This window comes from Notamacropus eugenii, chromosome 1, assembly GCF_028372415.1.
Source record: "Notamacropus eugenii isolate mMacEug1 chromosome 1, mMacEug1.pri_v2, whole genome shotgun sequence".
In the NCBI taxonomy this organism is placed as follows: Eukaryota; Metazoa; Chordata; class Mammalia; order Diprotodontia; family Macropodidae; genus Notamacropus; species Notamacropus eugenii.
The window spans coordinates 515,328,822-515,348,924 of NC_092872.1; the positions used below are offsets into that span (position 1 = coordinate 515,328,822).

At 38.6% G+C, this 20,103-nt stretch overlaps 1 protein-coding gene across 6 annotated transcripts in view; it reads left to right on the forward strand.

The window, feature by feature from the left end:
• The window catches only part of NFATC2 (nuclear factor of activated T cells 2), a 190,241-nt gene extending 178,058 nt beyond the window's left edge, over positions 1-12,183 (forward strand). For 5 of the 6 annotated variants that reach the window (XM_072633546.1, XM_072633547.1, XM_072633543.1 and 2 more), the window contains one exon: positions 6,553-12,183. In XM_072633546.1, coding sequence (XP_072489647.1) covers positions 6,553-6,608 — 56 coding nt within the window. In that variant the 3' untranslated portion in view covers positions 6,609-12,183. The remainder of the gene's footprint in view (positions 1-6,552) is intronic. The other variant, XM_072633545.1, reaches the window with a different exon arrangement.
• Positions 12,184-20,103: the final 7,920 nt, after the last annotated feature.

Consider the following 20,103-nt stretch of genomic DNA (forward strand, 5'->3'; position numbering starts at 1 on the left):
TACAGTAACACAGCTTGGGAATATCACAGCCACATCAGTTTTTCGGATTCTTGGGTCCAGTCTTCTTTCTAAAGCCCCAAAGCTACTGTATTCAAAAGGTCACCTTACTGAAACTCCACCTTTTACATGAACCCTAGAGCCCCAAGCACTCCACAGTAGTGCTGTAGAAAAGGACCAAGATGCCTAGGAACAAGAACACTAGTTTGGTAATCACTAGTTTCTACTTTCAGGTCTTATGTCCTAATATGGCATTAGTAATCCTTGAATTTTGCCTGCTTTGTGTATTGTAGGTGGGAATAGATATGAAATTAGATAAAATCTTTTAGATTAGAGCTGACCCAAAGTAGAATAGACTATCTTCAGAGGTCATAAGTTTTCCAAACCTTGGAAAGCTTTGCCCCTAGTGGGCACTCACAAAATAGATGTTAATTCAATACAGCTAAGTATGACAAAAAGCCTTGCATTTCAAATCAAAGTATCAAACCTCAGCCCTGTTACTACAAGCAAAGGCTAGATGACCATGTGTCAGGAATACTGAACAGAGGGTTCTTCCTCTGGTAGGAATTAGAATAGGTGGTTTTGGGGATTCTTTTCACCTCTTTGTGGAGGATCTTCAGAAATTGGATGCTGCAATATTAAATGTTATAGATATTTGCTGATACTTTTCTTGGGCCATAGGGAATGATGGATACAGTGCTCTGTTAATGCTCCAAGAAGCCCCCAATCTTTTTTGCAAAAATATTTTGCTTTTCCAAATTAATTTTTTTTTTAGTAAATGAAAATCCATTTTTTCCTGTCCTTGCCCCATTGAGAAAAAAAGAAAACCAAACCCCCTCTTACAAGCTGGTATAATCAAAACAAAACAAATTCTAACCTATTGTAGAAATATTGATCCTTAGCTGAGAGGATCCAGAGGAGCCAAAGGAAAAATGAAGAAGCCAAGAGCATTACGTGTGAGGTCAGAGGATCTGGGTTTAAATCTGTTGTTTCCAAAATGTGTTGCTTTTTTCTTCTCTGGGTCTCTGTCTATTTCCTCATTTATTAAATGAGGGGATTGTATCAGATGACTTCTGAGGTTCCATTCAACTCTAAATTCTGAAGCATTTCCCTTGTGAAAGGGACCCAAGCAGAGGGTTCCAAAAGTTCACATCTCTCCCATTCATTCAACAAATAGTTGTGGAGCAAGCTCTAGGTATAAAATTCTGTGCTAGAGGCTGAGGGGAAAAAACAAAGATAATTAAGCCAGGGTTCCTGTCCTCAAGGAACTCCCAGCTAAGTACAGGACATGGGACTGACACACATCACCCCAAATGTAAATTAGGCCCTAAGTGCTTGTAGTTGTACAGATGGAGTACTGCAGGAGCATGAGTCATAGAATTCTCTGCTGATGTAAAGCATCTGGGCTGGCAGGCAACGTCTCCTCTTAAGTTATGATACTCTGGGCTTCAATCTTCAACTGAGAGGCTGTACTTGCAGCCACCTTGTCAGAGCTGGCCTCGTACAGTCTACAGCATGGCAGGAGTCGATAGGCACCTTGCCGCAAATGTCATTTATTGCTCAGACAGCAATGAGTGATTTGGGTCCTTGGGTCTGCTTGATAGTTTGGTACTTACAAATACTACAAATATTTTTTACATTCCTTATATCTAGCCTAGAGCCTGGCAGATAGTGAATGCTTTCTAAGTTATAAACTTGTTTATAATGATAAATTTTATGAATTTCCTGATTAATTAGTTTTATTCACTCCTAATGATTCAAGAAACATTTTTTCTTCATCCTTGGCAACAAGAGGGGTTGGGACTAAAGACCAAGGGTTGACGAAAACTAAATCTCCCAGAATAAAGTCACATGGATTAGAATTTGCCATTGGATTTATATTAAACATCTGCATTGCAGCTCAGAGTTGTTGGAAATATTTGAATTCAGGGTGGCATATCAAAATTAATTAAGAGGTTGCTTCCCATACTCTTCCCTGAACCAGCCAACCAACCAACCAACGAAAACAGTAAGAAAATCCAAAAGAACTCAAACTGCCTTCAATCAGTAAGCATTTATTACATGTCTACTAGCTGTCAGACACAGTTCTAGGTACTGAGGATATATAGAAAAAAAGTAAAACAACCCCTGACTTGAAGAAACTTAACATTTTAATCAAATGTTTCTCCTTGTGATCATAGAATCTGGATTGAGAAGGGGCCTTAGAAATTATCTACTGCAACTTCATTATTTTTCTAAGTAGGAAACTGAGACTCAGAAGAGAAAGAGATCATAATCCAAGAACATAATGGCTTTTGTTGTTATTCAGTCATGTCTGACTCTTCCTGACCCGTCTGGGGGTTTTCTTGGAAAAGATACAGAAGTGGTTTGCCATTTCCTTCTCCAGTTGTTATTTTACAGATGAGGAAACTTGGGCAAACAGGGTTAAGTGACTTGCCCAGAGTCACATAGCTAGTAAGTGTCTGAGGCCGGATTTGAACTCAGATTTTCCTGACTCCAGACCCAGTGCTCTATCCACTGTGCCACTTAGCTGCCCCTTCCTCTTATTAGGAAGCATAACTGACATTTGAGCCTATATCTTCTGATTCCAAAACCTGTGTTCTTTTCATTCCACTGCACTGTCTCTCTGGTCTTGAAAAGTTTTGTTAACGGGAGCCAGTGTATATACAATATATATCTTTCAAACAGCAGGCCAGTTTTCATCTCATTTGAGGTAGGTGGGCTTAAATAAAGGAGAAGGCACTGTGTTTTTGCAAGATTTTCCAAAGACTTAAACTCCTCACCTCATCTTGTCTGTCACAGCTACTGCCCATTTGTTTTTCAGATGGAAGTGACCCTTTTCTACATTATTAATGCCCACTTCTTTTTTTTTTACCTCTGCTATTTTTAGAAATTTAAGGCTGTGAAAAGTTTCCATTAATGATCTACTCTGCTCATTTCCTGGGTTGAGAAAACAGGAAGCCCTTCACAATCCTGGCTTAAAAGGACTTCACATGGAACAGGATAAATCTCACCTACTCCTGGCAGTTTGCTTTCACTATATCTCCCTTTAAGAAACAATAAAAATAATAAATCCTCAGCCTTCTGATCTGGAATGATTTTAGCCAGCTTGTCAGTAGATGGCAAGACACACAAAGAAGGAACTGTGGGCTGATGCTTCCTTCTTTGGCCTTTATCTACTTTAGATGGTGACTTCAGGGCCCTAACCAGACATCCTCTACTGTCCTAGCTGAGGCCAAGTGTAGCAAAGGGGAGACTTTGTCTTTGATCACATACCTGACAGGCACTTCTGTAAAACACTTAATGAAGAACTGTTCCATCCCTATCTCTGCACTCCAGGGAGAAGTCTTTATATAAGTCACACTAGTTTTGAAATCTTAATCTCAGCCTTACTGTCTTCTTCTGTTAGATGGGGACAAAGGCACTTGTACTACCTATCCTATAGGTTGTTCTGAGACTCAGATGAGATTATAGATGTGAAAACACTAAGAAAATTTAAAATTATAGGTGTGAAAACACTAGGAATTTTTTTTATGTGCCAGACCAATGTAAAAATATCTTCTGGGGTCAACATAAAACAAAACTCCAAAATTTTGCCTCTTGTTTCTCCCTAAGGGTCAGTTAGCTCTGGCTCAGTAGATAGAGCACTGAGTTTAGAAGCAGGAAGACTTATCTTCCTGAGTTCAAATCTGGACTCAGATACTTGTTAGCTGTGTGACTCTGAGCAAGTCACTTAACCCTGTTTATCTCAGTTCCTTATCTGTAAAATGAGCTAGGGAAAGAAATGGCAAACCACTCCAGTATCTCTGCCAAGAAAACCCCAAAGTGGGGTCACAAAGAGTCAGACACAACCGAACAACAATATGTTTCTTCTCTTCAACTCTTAGAGGGATTATTTGATGTGCAGGGTCCTCAGCTAAGGTTGAGGGGAGATACACAGATAACCAAAGTGTTGTCTCTGCCTTCAAGAAGCTTACAATCCAATTTAATAATTGCAGCAGCTTCATATTCCACTTTTATACTCAGATCCGAGTCCTAGAGGAAAACTATTGCCACAAAACTCAGTTTCTTCATCTGTAAAATGACAGAGCTAGAGTAGATTGCCTCTGAGGTCACTTGCAGCTTTAGATCTATGACCCTATGCAAATTGAAGATGCTCTTCTCTCAAGTGGATATTTTCTTGTTTTGGGGTCTACGTTGAGTTAGTCTGTTGATTTGGAATGTATCTTCCATACCAATATGTACACACACATATCAATTCTAAAGTATATTTATATGTGTATAGGGATAATAAAATCCATTTCAAGGAAATTTGTGATGGACCAAAGGCTAAACAAAAATATCATGGTCCAATATGGTCCGATTCACCTTCTAGCAAACATAATCATGATAGCTAACTTATATGGAGTGCTGTACTTATGGAGATATTGCCCTCTTGAGAAGTCTATGACATAGGTGCTTTGAGGATTATCACCCACATTTTACAGATGAAGAAGTTGAGACACAGAGAGATCTTAAAGCTGGTAAGTGGTAGGAGCTGGTACTGGAATGCAGGTGTCTGACTCCTAAGCCACTGGTTTTTCCATTACATCATTCAGCTCTTGTAATGAAATATATTGTAGTGCTTGAAAGAAACTTTCCCATTGAGTTTCTATATGCTGAATTTTCTAAGTGGTCTGACTGTCTTCTAGTCCATGCCCCCATTCTTCGTGGAGTAATAGTAGAAAGTAGTAGTAGAAAATCACTAGTAGTAGTGATTTTGATTTGAAGTCAGAAGACCTGACCTCACGTTCTACCTGGATCACTTACTACCTGTGTGATGATAAGCAGGTTCCTCAACAAGATGGGATTGTGCTTGATGATCCTTGAGGTCTCTTTGGTTTCTACACCCTTGGATGCTACAGTTATTCTATAGAGGGCTCCTGACATCCATCAGTAGCTTATCTGGTGTAAATGAAATCCTAAAATCACAGTACTCACCTCTGCAGGGACCTGGCAAACTTTCAGGGAACTTTTAACTCTCAAAAGCATCACCTCACCTTGGCTTGTGATATCATCCTGTCCAGAGAAAATCACTCATCTTCTTCATTAAGAGATATATTGAGTGCCTGAGTTATGAATGCCATGGTATCTTTATTGTAAAGGATCTTTCTTTTAGTCTCAGTCTGTGTGAGAGTTCTATTTTGTCCCAGCTGTTTAAATACCTCCCTTTTATTTTTTTCAAATTGCATGTAAAAACAATTTTTAACATTTGTTTTTTAAAATTTTGAGTTCCAAATTCTCTCCCTCTCTCCTCTTCCCCCTCCCTGAGATGGCAAACAATTTGTTTTCTTAAGTAATATTTTATTTTTTCCCAATTACATGTAAAAACAATTTTTAATGTTTGTTTTTTACACTGCTTTCCAAATTCTCTCCATCCCACCTTCCTCCTACAGATGGAAAACAATTTGATATAAGTTATACCTGTGCAATCATGCAGCACATATTTCCATATTAGTCATGTTGTAAAAGAAGACACAGACCAAGCACAAACACGCGCGCGCGCGCACACACGCACAAATGAAAAATAGCATGCTTCAATCTGCATTCAGACTCCATCTGTTCTTTCTCTAGAGTGGATAGAATTTTTCATCATGAGTCCTTTGGAACTGTCCTGGGTCATTGAGCTGTTTAAATACCTCCCTTTAAAATAGAATCAAAACTTACTTTAACTCACTAAATTGTCCTATCATTATCTGCCATAATCATCTTGGAATTGGCTACCCATTAGATTGTGAGCTCCTTGAGGGCAGAGATTGTCTTTTGCCTTTCTTTTTTTAATATCCCCTGTGCTCAACACAGCACTTAACAAATGTTGACTGGAGAAGCTAGGTGGTGAAGTGGGCACTGGGCTTGGAGCTGGTAAGACTCCTCTTCCAGAGTTCAGATCTGACTTCAGATACTTAATAGCTGTGTGACCCTGGGCAAGTCACTTAACCCTGTTTGCCTTGGTTACTCATCTGTAAAATGAACTGAAGAAGGAAATGGCAAACCACTCCAGTATCTTTGCCAAGAAAACCCCAAATGGAGTTATGAATAGTCAGACATGAGTAAAAATGACTTAACAACAAAACGTTGACTGCCTACCTTATTTAGTATTTTTATGTGGGAATGGCAATTTGGTGTCTTGTAGAGAAAGTAAAAATATGTGTTCAGAGAAAGATAGAGGGAGAGATATAACCAGAGGAAACTGTAGCTTATTTAAAGGATGCCATGTGGTCAGAGTGACTTAAGTTCTGCAAAGAACATTTGGCATCATTGTTAGTATTTACATTAGCGCACTAATGACATAATCAAGGCACTTATTAACATTATCAGACAAGAAGTGCCACTGTACCAGGAGGATGTTCTATGTTGAAACGATGTCAAATGTGTAACTTTAATGGGGAAAAACATTTTTAAAAAAATGCAGAAACTTCAAAGTACTGTTTTAAATTATAGAAAGTAACCTGATCCATTGTATCTGTATCCTCTCATTCCCCCCTACTCTCTCTTTCTCTCTCTCTTATTTTGTAGTTAATGAAATTATCAGGAAGGAATTTTCTGGATTTCCTGCCAAAAATCAGACGTAGAAGAAGTGATTAGCAAGACAACATTTATTGAATGCTTCCGTAACTGGCCTCTTGGACCCTTCTACTGCCCCTACCTACCACCTTCTGTTTCCTTTACTATTCATCTCAAGGCCTGGATTCAACATGACGAACAATGTATTGGCATAAAGCTGACTTTCTTGATTAAGGAGCTCGCCACCTTTCTCTGTAAACATCAGAAGGGACAGTCTTCCTTTCCCCCCCAACCCCCAAAGATCATTTTGTTTGACCTTAATCATGTATCCACCACATACTGTGTTGCCTGCTGAAAAAAAAAGGAATGAAAAGAATATTGAAAACACCTTACTGGAAGTCTCCAATGAAGCAAGCGACATTAGCCGGGACAGAGAGCGGGAGGGAGGAGGAGAAGGGAAAATGGAGACAGCATGCACTTTGATGCAAAATTAAACCTCAGCACTTCCATTCATTTTTCTAGGACAGAGCTCCTGTGCCTTTTGAAGGAAAGGAGTGCTGAGAACACCCAACCCAAAGGAAAATGGTTAAAGTTTCCAGCACCACAGCCTGAAGAACCCAAAGTGCACTGGGGGAAAATGGAGAAGACGGAATTTGACTCTTCTTTTGTAGGGTTGCTCTATTTCCTGCTGTCATTGGGGCCTGTCCAAAGTTTATTTTTCATTTTCTCATTCTGGAGTGAAACCGGCTGGCCCACATGAAGGCCTCCATTGGACATTCTTGGTTTCAAGGTGTGCCGTTTGTAAATGTTCATTACTTTTTTTTCCTATGCTTCTCAAGCCAACAAGAAATTAGAGATTGAATTTCCTTGGCTGCCTGATCAGTAACCCATGCATGAAGTCTGGTGCTAACATATAGTTTTAATATACAGGAGAATGTTAACTGAAATAAGTAGGCTACGCATAATATTTCTCTCTCACCTGCAGTTTTACACCTTATTGACTTTCAAGTGCTTGCTCTTCATTTTATCAGTGAGATTGCTTTTCCACAAAGTAGTAAAAATCTCAAGCATGTGCAATGAATATAGAGTCCTGTGGATGGGACAAGACAACATGGGTCAATGGCAAAGAAAAGAAAAAAGTATTTTGTTAATTAAGATATTAAATAAGACAATCCATATTCTTAAGTGCTTTTATAGGTTTAGTTTTTTGTTGTTTTGTTTTGTCCAGAGGTTAAAAGCTTTTTCTGTGAGGTATGAAATAGCTAAGCTTTCTAAATTACAAGGCAGAACTGATAGTGCCACATGACTCCAAATTCAGAGCCAGAGAGGGGTGACTCTTGTCTGTTCTCAAGGAGAAAACCAAAACACTTCCCACACACATCAGTTTTCCCTTACTTTTAGGTCTTTGGAGTTAGGTAGTGTATTCATAGTCCTAAGAAATCCAAATGGTATAGACTCTACAAGTTAGTTTGTCTCCCTCCATTATGATACTTTAGTAATAAACAGATGAACTGGTATACTTCTGTGGAAAAGCCAGAGCCTCGGCTTCAGAGAGCTTGCAATCTATAAACTGACTATTCTTTCATGTGAACCTGAAACAAATGACTTTAGACAATACCTGGTTCAGAGAAGCGTCAGTCAGTGGAGGCAACACGAACAGTTGTGGGGAGACTGGCTGGGGGTGGAGGCCTGACCTTGAGCTCCCACTTACCCACTAACTTGTGTGATTTTTGTCCCTCCCCCTTTCTGGACCTCAGTTTCCTTATCTGTACCATGAGGGGATTGGAGTCAGTGATCTCACACTAATAGGTTATGATTCTAACAATATGAGCAATTAAAGAAAAACCCCAAATTCTGTTCATATTAAGTTTAGTGGTGTTTGGACCTGAACTCATTTTAAGATACTCTTGAGCTAGAAACATCAGCTGTAAAGAAATAGCTGCATTCACTGCTTAACTGGGAAGTCTTCTTGTGGGAGAAAACTCAGTCAAATTAAAATTCTTTGGCTTGAATTTTCTTTGTAATGAAAAGCAATTTTTTTAAAAAAAGAACTGTTTATTGCAACTGAATGTGCAGTAACAATGGTGCCATGTAAATAGCATCCCTAGATCATGCAGTTTTTGTAAAGAACGAATCAGAGCCCACAATAATAAGTGCTTGGAAGGCTCTGTTTTTCATCAATACTGCTTGCCTCTAAGAAGGACGCAAAAATTGTTCATGTAACGCTGCCACAGCCAATCAGTTCTTTTCAGAAGTAAGATTGACATCGTTGCCCCGATGTTAGACCAAATAGCAGAGGGAAATAAAGCCTCAGGCACAGGATTGGACCATATGACCTCTAAGGGGGCTTCCAAAGGAGATTATCGAGTATGAGAACTCTTCAGTACTCTTCAAAAATAGTCTGGAAGCTGGTTTCTTAGACCAGTTTGCCATGACAGAGACCCAGAGGAGAGCTCAGTGATGACAGAGAATCACAGAGGCTCAATCTCACCATTGCTTTTCCAAGCATGATATTTCCATTTGTAAAACCCAAAGTTAATCTCCTGAGTTTCTGAGAACAGGCATTGATTGGACTTATTTCCCTTCCATATTTTATAAATGAATAATTTCTCTATACAGGTCTCTTACTAGAGGGGTTAATTCACACAATCCTTTAGAGTCAGTCTTACCTAATATAAAGCTTTGCTTATATATAACCATACAATCAATATTTATATTTCCCCCCAGCAACAGTGGGGATCCCAAGATGAATGCATAATTTCCTTTTTCTTTTAAACCAAATAAAGCATTAAGAAATATAGCAATGCTAAAGTGCTTCCAGTTAGATTAAATGATTCATGTTTTTGCCACTCGGTGTTTCTCATGATAACATTAATACCCAAAGAAATCTCTCTGTAGAAATAGGAGGCTCACCCTGGAAGAGTTAATAGCATTTGGTGAGTAATCTCTTCTCACTTTATCTGGACAACAGCCACATTTGCACAGGAGGGAATTCTCTCTTTCCTCAGTTATCTGAATGTTTTACCAAAGTGCCTTCCTGTCATTGTAGCAGAATCTCTCAACTTCATTGTCCACAGGGTGAATAAGACTAATGCATTTTCCATCAATCATGTACCATGCTTACAAAGTAGGGCTTTGGGGTAACCAAAGATTCTTGCCATTCTTTCTCTTTCTTTGTTTTTTAAAAATTATTCTTTCTTTTCTCCAACGTAAACTTAGCCACAGATTGCAGGGTGGGCTTCCATAAACAATTGTACCAAATACTTAGCTACCGGAAACAAAACCATTGGTCTTAAAACATAAACAGGCAGAAAAAAAAGTGGAATAGGAGCTGACAGTTATCAGGAAAGTTGTGTCAGATACAAATGAGAGGAGGAAAGTTTGCCAAGGGAATAATTGTTTATGAAATATTTTCAGTACAGAAAGAAGCAGTTTAACTTCTCAGAATGGACAGGACTATAGGAGCTGAAGAACAGGAATGGAAGGTGTCTATTGCATGTGGATAGAAAGAATGTAGTCAAGTCAGGGTTTGCACTCGCTTTATCAGACTTTGTAAATATGTAACGACTTCCATTCTTCTGATAGAAATGTACCATTTTTCTGAATGTGGGATATTTCTAAAGATAGCACTATTATTCTGTATTATATAAAAATGCTGCTGCTTGATAATATATCTAAATTCTCAAAATTAGCCAGCATGTTATTAAATTTTTATTTTGTTATCTGTATTTTTTTTAAAGTTCCTGTGCCTTTATCCACCCCTTTCCCCCAATATTACACCCCTTTTAGGTTAGAAATATTTATAAATGGTTGGAGATTTATCAAGTGTCTTATTTTTTCTACATAGTTGTTGGTGAATTTTTTCCTATGAGAAATAATTTTGATTATTGGATAAATATTCCAAATATTCAAAGCCTGATTTTTCAGTCACCACCCCTCTCTCTTCTGGAAGAGAGCATTTTCACAGAAAGTAGAATACATTGGACAGCAGCTATTTTGTTCTTACAAGTGATACTAAACTCAGCCTGGGATGAAGATGTCATCATGACCTCAGCTGTTCAGAGTTTGGCTTCCAGTTTCAGGAAGACTGTGTCACAACTGAAGGCTGAATATTTTTATACTCTTCTCTGGTGGTAGAGAAAACTGTATTTACAAAGTGTCTACATTTGGGGGGAACACCCTTCCAAAACAATATGACCTGGGGTAGGGTGTAGACTTAATGCTTCCATTTTCGTAATGGATTTCAGAAAGAGTTAAAAATGACTTAACTGGAATGAGACAAGGGATTGGCTAAACTTGAGCTGCTGGTGCAGACAATTAAAAGAGACCACTGGGATGTCCAAAGCCTTCCTGGTGTAGATGTAACTTAGAAGGACTAACTGTGTTAGTCCCCTGTAAGGGACGGGATAATTTATATTGGTCTTGGCGACCTACATTTTGCAAAGCATTTATCGAGGCTGAAGCATGGGGCAGTTCAGGAACTGTTGAGTTTTGGCATTAATAATAATTAATCTGCTTTGTAGAACTGGGGTGAGGCTGAATTTATCTTTATTTCAAATTGAAAAGCACTTTATAAGTGCTTTGAAAGGGAATCATTAAAATTTCTTTATTCAATTCAAATTTAAGGGGTACCCTGTAACTTCCTTGAATTGACAAACCTTCCCTGATACTAAAAGATTCTTGTTTGTGGCCATTTTTAGCTAGTAAAAAAGACAGAAACTCAAACTCATACATTTCTGGTTCCATTACAGGCTTTCAATGTGCCACAGACCCAAATTTGTCAACTTCACAGAATATTATCACATGCAAATGGTCTAAAACATAGTTAAGTTGTTGATATTCTATGACCCCAGTTTTAATGGTGAATCTCAAAAGCCGTTTTTCTCTTCTATATCATGGGAGACTTAAGTTTGCTATAATCATCAGACTTTACTTAAGTGGCAGTATAAACTTTGCTTGTGTACTCTCCCCATTCCCCCCCCCACCCCGCCCCAAGCCAGTTGTGCCTAACCAACCTTACAGAAAATGAAAAAACAAAGCTACTGGCTGGTTGTGGAAGCAGGTCCAAGAGGCTATTGAGATACTCCTGAGGACATCTGAGGTTTCCCCAGGGCTTGACCACCCCTTTCCTTTCTTGGCCAGACACAGCAACAACTGGGAAAATCCAACCCAGCTATTTAAGTGGTTTGGGCTCAACCAGAATGATCCTATTTGCATAGCAGGGCTGGCCACCATGGATGGTATAGTGATATGTCTGCGTTCACAAGCTACCGATCTGAATTTTAATATCAGAGCTGTTGTCCGGGGGGGTTCTCACTCTGTGGTCTACATAGCAGCCTTCTTCTACCACAACTTTACTCATGGGTAAAACATTCCCATTTTGGACCTGCCAAGTAACAGCCTCTGTGGATTCATTTAGCAGTGATCTTCTAGTAGTTCTCTAAAGCAGTGCCTTTTTGGAGTACCAAAGAAAGGCTAAGGTTTGGAAAATGCTAACTTTTCAAAGGGGTTCCAATCTGCCACATTCCTATGCAAAACATTTTTAAACCTCCAATATAATGTAGTTTATTTTTGCTATCTGTAAAATATTTTTATATAGCTTGTATTGTGATAGTTTGGCAATAAAACAAAAGATAACTGCAATTGTGAGTTGTCCGTGCATTTTTCTTGCTCTCTTTTTCTCCTACAGCCTGACTCAGAAGGGGACATTGACCTCTGAGTTGATATCAGGCTGGTACTGGCAAAGAAGTGGCCAATGATGTTTTCATATGTTTACCCCTATCCTAAAATTTGGCAGTCTTATTGTAAAGAGTTAGAACAAATTCTAGCTCAAGCTAGACTTAGTTTACATTTTTCAATCTTTGGGGTAACTTTATTGAACTCTTGCGAGTTTCTGTACTGCTCTAGGTTAACATTGCCTGCTGCCTCTCCAGAACGTCACGGTGAAACTGAGTGACTTCAGTCTAAAACAGAATTTTAAAGAAGGCATCTAGTCTGACCCCTGTACAAAACATGAATCCTATACAGGTAGTCTTTTAGCCCCTACTTGAATGAATATTTCTAGAAGTGACAGGAACTCACTAATAATAAACAATAAACACTTACATAGTGCTTTAAGACTTGCAAAGCACTAAAGAAATGTACTATTATTATCTCCATTTTACAGATGAGAGCACTAAAGCACTTAAGTGACTTGCCCAGGATCATACAGCTAGTAAGAGTCTGAGATCAGATTTGATCTTGGGTCTTTCCGACTCCAGGTTCAGCCACTGTTTCCCTAGCTCCAAGGTAGACATTCCATTGTTGAAAAGCTCTGTTTGGTATTTTTTCCTTATTATTGTATCCAAGTATTGTGTCCCTCTCTAATCTCCATCCATCAGTCCTTAAATCCAACGCCACACGACATCCTTTTTGTCTGACTGAATTGCTGTTTTCAAACAGCTGTCAACATTAAGGCAGAATGGCAAAGTGAAAAGTGAATTGGATTTATAGCTGTAGAGCCTGGGTTCAAATCCCAACTCTACTATTCACTCCCTTTCAGAATTTTGTCAAGTCTCTTAAGCTTAGCTTCAGTTTCCTTCTCTACAAAATCTGAGTGTTGGACAATGTGACTTCTGAAGTGTCTTTATCCTAATCCTATGATCTGATGATCTGTCGTTGACCTTGAACTTTCTTCTATAACATTTGGACTAGTTAGCTCAAGTTGTAAAGTATGGAACTGAGATCATCATTTGGAGTCACAACCTCCCCACTCCTACTCACAAAGGTCAGTCAACTTTGAATGGAGAAAATGTGTCTTCCATTGCTACACAGCACCCCTCAGCCCTTCAGAAATCATTAAATTATAGAGCTGGAAAGGACTTCGGAGATGACGTGACTCAATCCCACCACTTGTTAGAGGGGGAAACTAAGGCTTAGAGTGGGTAGCGATTTATCCAAAATCACAAATCTCTGCCATTTTGGTCACAAGAGGCACAAGATGAGAAAATCTTTAAAGATAAAAAGATATAAATCAATCAAAACTGTTGCCACACTGTGTCTACATGTAACCTCTGTTTACCATTAGGCATTGCACTTAGTATTTTGGTTCAGATCTATGATTTCCTCAAAGTAGGGAACTCCCTGAATAGATGCTACCTCCAAGAGTTTAGATGAGGAAATCCATTTTAGGAAGCTGCCTGGGTCAAGGAAACTTTAAGTGACCTGTCAAGTCAAATAGCTAGTATGCCTTGGAGGTAGGACTTGAATTCAGGTCTTCCTTGTCCTCTATCTGTTAGGCAACACTGCCTTTCATTAGACCTAGGAGATACTTAATAAACATTTGTTAAATTCAATTAAATTCATTAAGTATTTCATAGATACCTACTACGTTAGACACTATGTTAAGTGCAGAGGATACAAATATGAAAGGAAGACAGTCCCTGCCCTCATGGTGCTTAAAATCTAATGAGGTAAAACAATACACAAAAGGAACCTGAAAAGGGAAAGGGGTTGGGGGAGTGAGGTAAAAGGTAAAAGGAGTTGGAAGAGAGGGGATGATATTCTATGGAGTTGAAACCAAGCTGAGCTGCTAATGGAAAATGGAGTTACCTGGAAGGTTCCAAAAGTTCAAAGACTTCTAAAAGGAAAAGATTTTGGGGAGGGATTTTACTGCTTCACACTCCAGACTTCCAGCCACAGGGGAGAAGAGGGAACTGAGGGAATAGAGAAGATGCTGAGCATCAAAAACTATACACGGTGATGAAATTTCAAGTGATTAACTTATCCCAGACAAGGTATCATGTTCCTTGGAGTCAAAAATCAATTGAAGGTACTGATGGAAACTGGAGAGCATTCTGAATCCTCATTACAATGAGAATCCCTTTAAAGAAAGTCATTTGTAGCAGGTGGTGGCAGCCAATTTTAATCCTTAAAATGTGATGCTTTCTCAGAAATCAAGCCCATAATAATAATGTCACTGTTATAACAGTTTACATCTATATAGTACATTTCAGTCACAAATAACTTTAAATACTTTATGTGATTTTATCCTATGAGGGAGGAAATGCAATTAGTATTATCCCTGCTTCACAGGTGAAAAAAAATGAGTCCAGAAAGAAGAGAAGCAGAGCTAAGACTCAAACCCAGGACTTCCGAGGCCAATTTCAGACCTCTTGCCACTGTATCACATGATACTTCAATATTTATGTGTAAACAGTTGAATTATTTCACCAGAAAAAAGGTGTGTAACATGTTCATTTATCAAACTCTCTTTTGCCAAATCCTAGTATCCATGTCAAATCTTAATATTAATTATCAAATCCCAACATTTAAAAAATTATCTTTTACCCCTACAGGCTAGTTTGATTAGATCTTGCAAAGTTCTAACATCCTTAAGAGTTATTCTGCTCAAACCAGGAGAACATTGCACTCAGTAAGAGCAATATTGTATGATGATCAACTGTGAATAGCTTAGCTATTCTCAGTAATACAGTGATCCAAGATAGTTTTGAAGGACTTATGATGAAAAGTGCTGTCCATCTCCAGAGAAAGAACTGATAGAATCTGAAAGCAGATTGAAATATGCTTTTTCTTTACTTTCTTTATTTTTCTTGGCTTTTTTGGTTTATGTTTTCTTTTGCAGCATGGCTTACATGGAAATATGTTTTACATGACTACATATGTAGAAAATATGTCAGATTGCTTACCTGCTCGATGAGGAGGGGAGAGGATGGAAGGAGAGAATTTGAAACTCAGAATTTGAAAAAAAAAAAGCATGTTAAAATTGTTTTTACATGTAATTGGGGGAAAATAAAATAATACATTTTTAAAAGTTATTCTGCTCAAAGAAAAATGCAAATGAGAACAAAGTGAGTATCACTCTACACTCACCAAATTATGAAAAATGAGAAAACTCACTGTTAGAGGGATGAGGACAAGGTAGGCACATGGATTCACTGTGGTTGGTTCAATCATTCTGGAAAACAATTTGGAATTAGGCAAGAAAATTCAGGGAATTGTTTCTTCTTTAACCTGGAGATTATATTTACTGGGACTATATCCAGGAGGTTAAGAATAAGAAAAAATATAAAAGATATAAAAATATTCAGATCAGTATTATTTGTGATCATGTGATTCTAGATATAAAAAACACTGGGAAAACAGATGAGAAAACTGTGATATGTTCATGTAATGGAATATTTTTGTTCTTGTAAGAAAAGATAAATATGAAGGATTCAGATGAATATGGAAAGACTTGTTTCAAGTAATGAAAAGTGAATAGGTCCTAAATATCAATATACCCATAAATATCCAATATACCCAATATAACATCAGTTATGCTATAGTGCAAATAAAGTCAGCAATGAAAGACAAAATTCTGATCAAATACACGTTACCATTAGTATTGCACTATTTATCAGTTAAAGGACACATCCCTACTTTTTGCTAACAACCTGTCAACTAATATTTTGGGGGAATCCAGGTTTGTATAGAAGTCAATTTAACTATTCTCTCCATACAGATGATTCCCAGACCTATGCATTTAGCCCTAGTCTTTCTGCTGCATACTAGTCTTGCATCATAGATGAAAATGATATCATGGTGGGAGAAACTACAATTGATTGGATATGGAGGGGCAAGAGAGAAGAAAAAGCTAGAATGATTCCAAAGTTTTGACTCTGGATTGACTATAACGGTGGTGATGTCTTCTCTGGAAACAGAGAAGTTAGGAAGAAGTCTGGGTTTGAGAGGAAATAGAATGAGTGCTGTTTTAGAAGAAAACTAATAACAATAAAATGAAGGTTTCCAGCAGATGGTTCTTCGAGTTTAGGAGAGAGATGTTGAGGGCAAGGTATATTGATCTGGAAATCATCTGAATACAGTTGATAATTGAAAAGTAAACTGCTGTAGCATTGTTCTTTAACTGTATTACCTTTTGTGGAAAACTGTCCTTCACAGTGAAATTAAAATGTAATTTGATGTCTTGAATGAGCCCCATAAGCAAGCCTTTAGCCGAACTTCTGTCTTCATCTTTTCCTTCTTAATGGAATTCACTACCTATATCTAGAAACTGATCCAATGTTATTTGTTCAATGAAGAGGATGGACAACTTCTAGACAATGTCTGTCATCTGTAACCCACTCCACCTCATCTATACCCTTACCTTTGTCCGAAGTTCTTTCATGATCCAACAATTCAATAAGCACCTATTAAGCACCTACAGCCCATTAGGGATCAAAATAAGTGGTAGGAACAAATCATCTTACAGGGGATTGGGATGTGACTACTTGGTAAGGAGGCAAGGGATACAGCCTATTCATTATAGAAGCTTGCTGGTGAAGGAGAGAAGAAATAGAAGATGATAACTTGAGAGGGAAACAGGATAAAGTGAAAGATGTTTTTTAAGTTAGTGGAGACCCAAGAATGTCTGCTTTTTAAAGCATTCTTCTCCTCATTGGCTTTTTGACCCTCTTTTGCCAATTGAGTTAGCCTATTTTTCAAGGTGTTATTTTCTTCAGCATTTTTTTGTGTCTCCTTTAGCAAGGTGTTGACCTGCTTTTGATGCTTTTCTTGCATCTCTCTCATTTCTCTTCCCAGTTTTTCCTCCACCTCTCTAACTTGATTTTCAAAATCCTTTTTGAGCTCTTCCATGGCCTGAGCCCATGGAATATTTATTCTGGATGTTTGGGGTACAGAAGCCTTGACTTCTGTGTCTTTCCCTGATGGTAAGCATTGTTCTTCCTCATCAGAAAGGAAGGGAGGAGATATCTGTTCACCAAGAAAGTAGGCTTCTATGGTCTTATTTTTTTTCCCTTTTCTGAACATTTTCCCAGACAATGACTTGACTTCTGAGTTTCCTCTCCACCCCCACCTCGCCTCCAGATCCACCCAGCCAGCGCTTGGGGTCTGAGATTCAAATTCTGCTTCCCAGCCTCAGGGCTTTGGGTGGGGGCAGGGCTGCTATTCAGTGTGAGATTATGTTTAGGTGCTCAGGTTGGGTCAGGGCTGCCACTTGGGGCTCAGTTCCCTCAGGGGGTTTATGTGGAGACCTTCAATAATGGATCCAAGCTCCTGCCTGCTTTGGGAGCCCTTGTCTGCTGCTGCGTCTGCTGCTGCCTCCCGAGGGGGCCTGAGTTATGGGGACACCCCACAACCCCTCTCGACCAGCCAAAGAGACCCTCTCACCAACCTTCAGCACCTGTGGGTGGAGGGGCCTGCTCAGCCACTGGAGATTCTGTTCCTGAAGCCTGCTGGGATCTGCTCCTCCTGGTGCCACATGGCTGAGGCAGGGCTGGGCTTTGCTCCTGGTCCGGTGCTCAATGGACCTTTTGCATTGGTTTTTCAGGGCTCTCTGGAACAGAAATCTCCTCCACTCCATTGTTCTGTGGCTTCTGCTGCTCCAGAATTTGTTGGGAGTTCTTCTTTACAGGTATTTTATAGGCTGTAGGTTTTGGAGCTAGCATATGTGTGTCTTTCTACTCTGCCATCTTGGCTCCTCCCCTGACCCAAGCATGTCTGTAGGAAGAAGAGGAGCCAATACAGTAAGAGTAAAACAGGGGTGGAGAATACATAATGGATGGAGTAAGTCCCCAGAGAAATTGAGAGGAGACTGTGTCAACGTATATGGACAAGTTTTGACAAAAAAAAAAGAGCCCTTTCCTCCACTCATCTTTTGAGATAGACAGGAAGAAAAAGAGCATGAAAGAAAAGATGGGACAGAAAACAAGAGGTTTTGAGATGCAGATGAGAGATGAGGGAGTTTGTGGTGGCTGGTGTCAGTCTCTTCAGTAAAGCAGGAATAGGTTGAAGTATGGGGACTGAAGGTTAAGTTAGAGGCCTGAGGAGAGAGAGGACTTGAAAAATAACCACGTCTAAACAATTAAAAAATATGTTAGTTGCTCATGGGTAGGCTGAGCTAATATAATAAAAATGACAGTTCTACCTAAATTTATTTATTCAGTGCCATACCAATCAAACTACCAAAAATTATTTTATAGAACTAGAAAAACTAATAACAAAATTCATCTGGAAGAACAAAAGGTCGAGAATATCAAAGGAATTCATGAAAAGGAATTCAAGGGAAGGTGGCCAAGCCTTACCAGAACTAAAACTATACTCTAAAGCAGGAATCATCAAAGCTAAGAAATGGAATGGTGGATCAGTGGAATAGGTTAGGTACAAAAGACACAGCAGTCAATGACTATAGTAATCTGCTTTTTTATAAACCCAAAGACTCCAGCTTCTGGGATAAGAACACATTATTTGACAAAAACTGCTGGGAAAACTAGAAAATAATATGGCAGAAACTAGACACAAACCAACACCTTACAGCATATACAAAGGTAAAGTCAAAATGGGCACATGATTTAGACATAAAGGGTGATACTATAAACAAATTAGGAGAGCAAGGAGTAACTTACCTGTGAGATCTATAAAGATAAAAAGAATTTATGACCAAACAAGAGATAGATAACATTATGAAATGCAAAATGTATAATTTTGATTTCATTAAACTAAAAAAGCTTTGTACAAACAAGGGAAAAAGGAAGCAGAAAGCTGGGAAATAATTTTTACAGCCAGTGTCTCTGATAAAGGCCTCATTTCCAAATATATAGAGAACTAAGTCAAATTTATAAGAATACAAGTCATTCTCCAATTGATAAGTGGCCAAGGGTATGAACAGGCAGTTTACAGATGAAGAAATTAAAGCTATCTATTGATTAGAGAAATGCAAATTCAAACAACTCTTAGGTACTACATCACATCTATCAGATTGACTTACATGACAAAACACGAAAATGACAAATACTAGAGAAGATGTGGGAAAATTGGAACACTAGCATTGTTGGTGGAGTTGTGAATTGACCCAATCATTCTGGAGAGCAATTTGGAACTATGCCCAAAGGGCTGTAAAACTGTGCATGCCCTTTGATACAGCAATACCACTTCTAGGTCTGTATCCTAAAGAGATCATAGAAATGGGGAAATAACCACATATACTTCACTTTTTGTGGTGTCCAAGAATTGGAAATCAAAGGGATGCCCATCAATTGGGGAATGACTGAAGAAGTTGCAATATATGAATGTAATGGAATACTATTGTTCCATAAGAAATGATGAACAGGTGGATTTCAGAAAAATCTGGAAAGAGTTCCATGAGCTGATGCTGAGGGAAATGGGCAGAACCAGGACAACATTGTACACTAACAGCAACATTTTGCGATGACTAACTTTGACAGACTTAGCTCTTCTCAGCAATGCAATGATCTAAGACAATTCCAAAAGACTCATGATGGAAAATGCTATTCAGGTCCAGAGAAAGAACCATGGAGTCTGAATATAGATCAAAGCATACTGTTTTCTCTTTTTTTTTCTTTCTTGTGTTCTTTTCCTTTTTGTTCTGATTCTTCTTTCACAACATGACTAATGTGGAAATATGTTCAATATGATTGCATATGCATAGCCTATATCAGATTGCATGCTGTCTCCGGGAGAGGGGAAGGAAGAAGGGGGAAAAATTTAGAACTCAAAATCTTATAAAAATGAATGTTGAAAACTAAAAAGAAAGAAATAAAAAGGAAA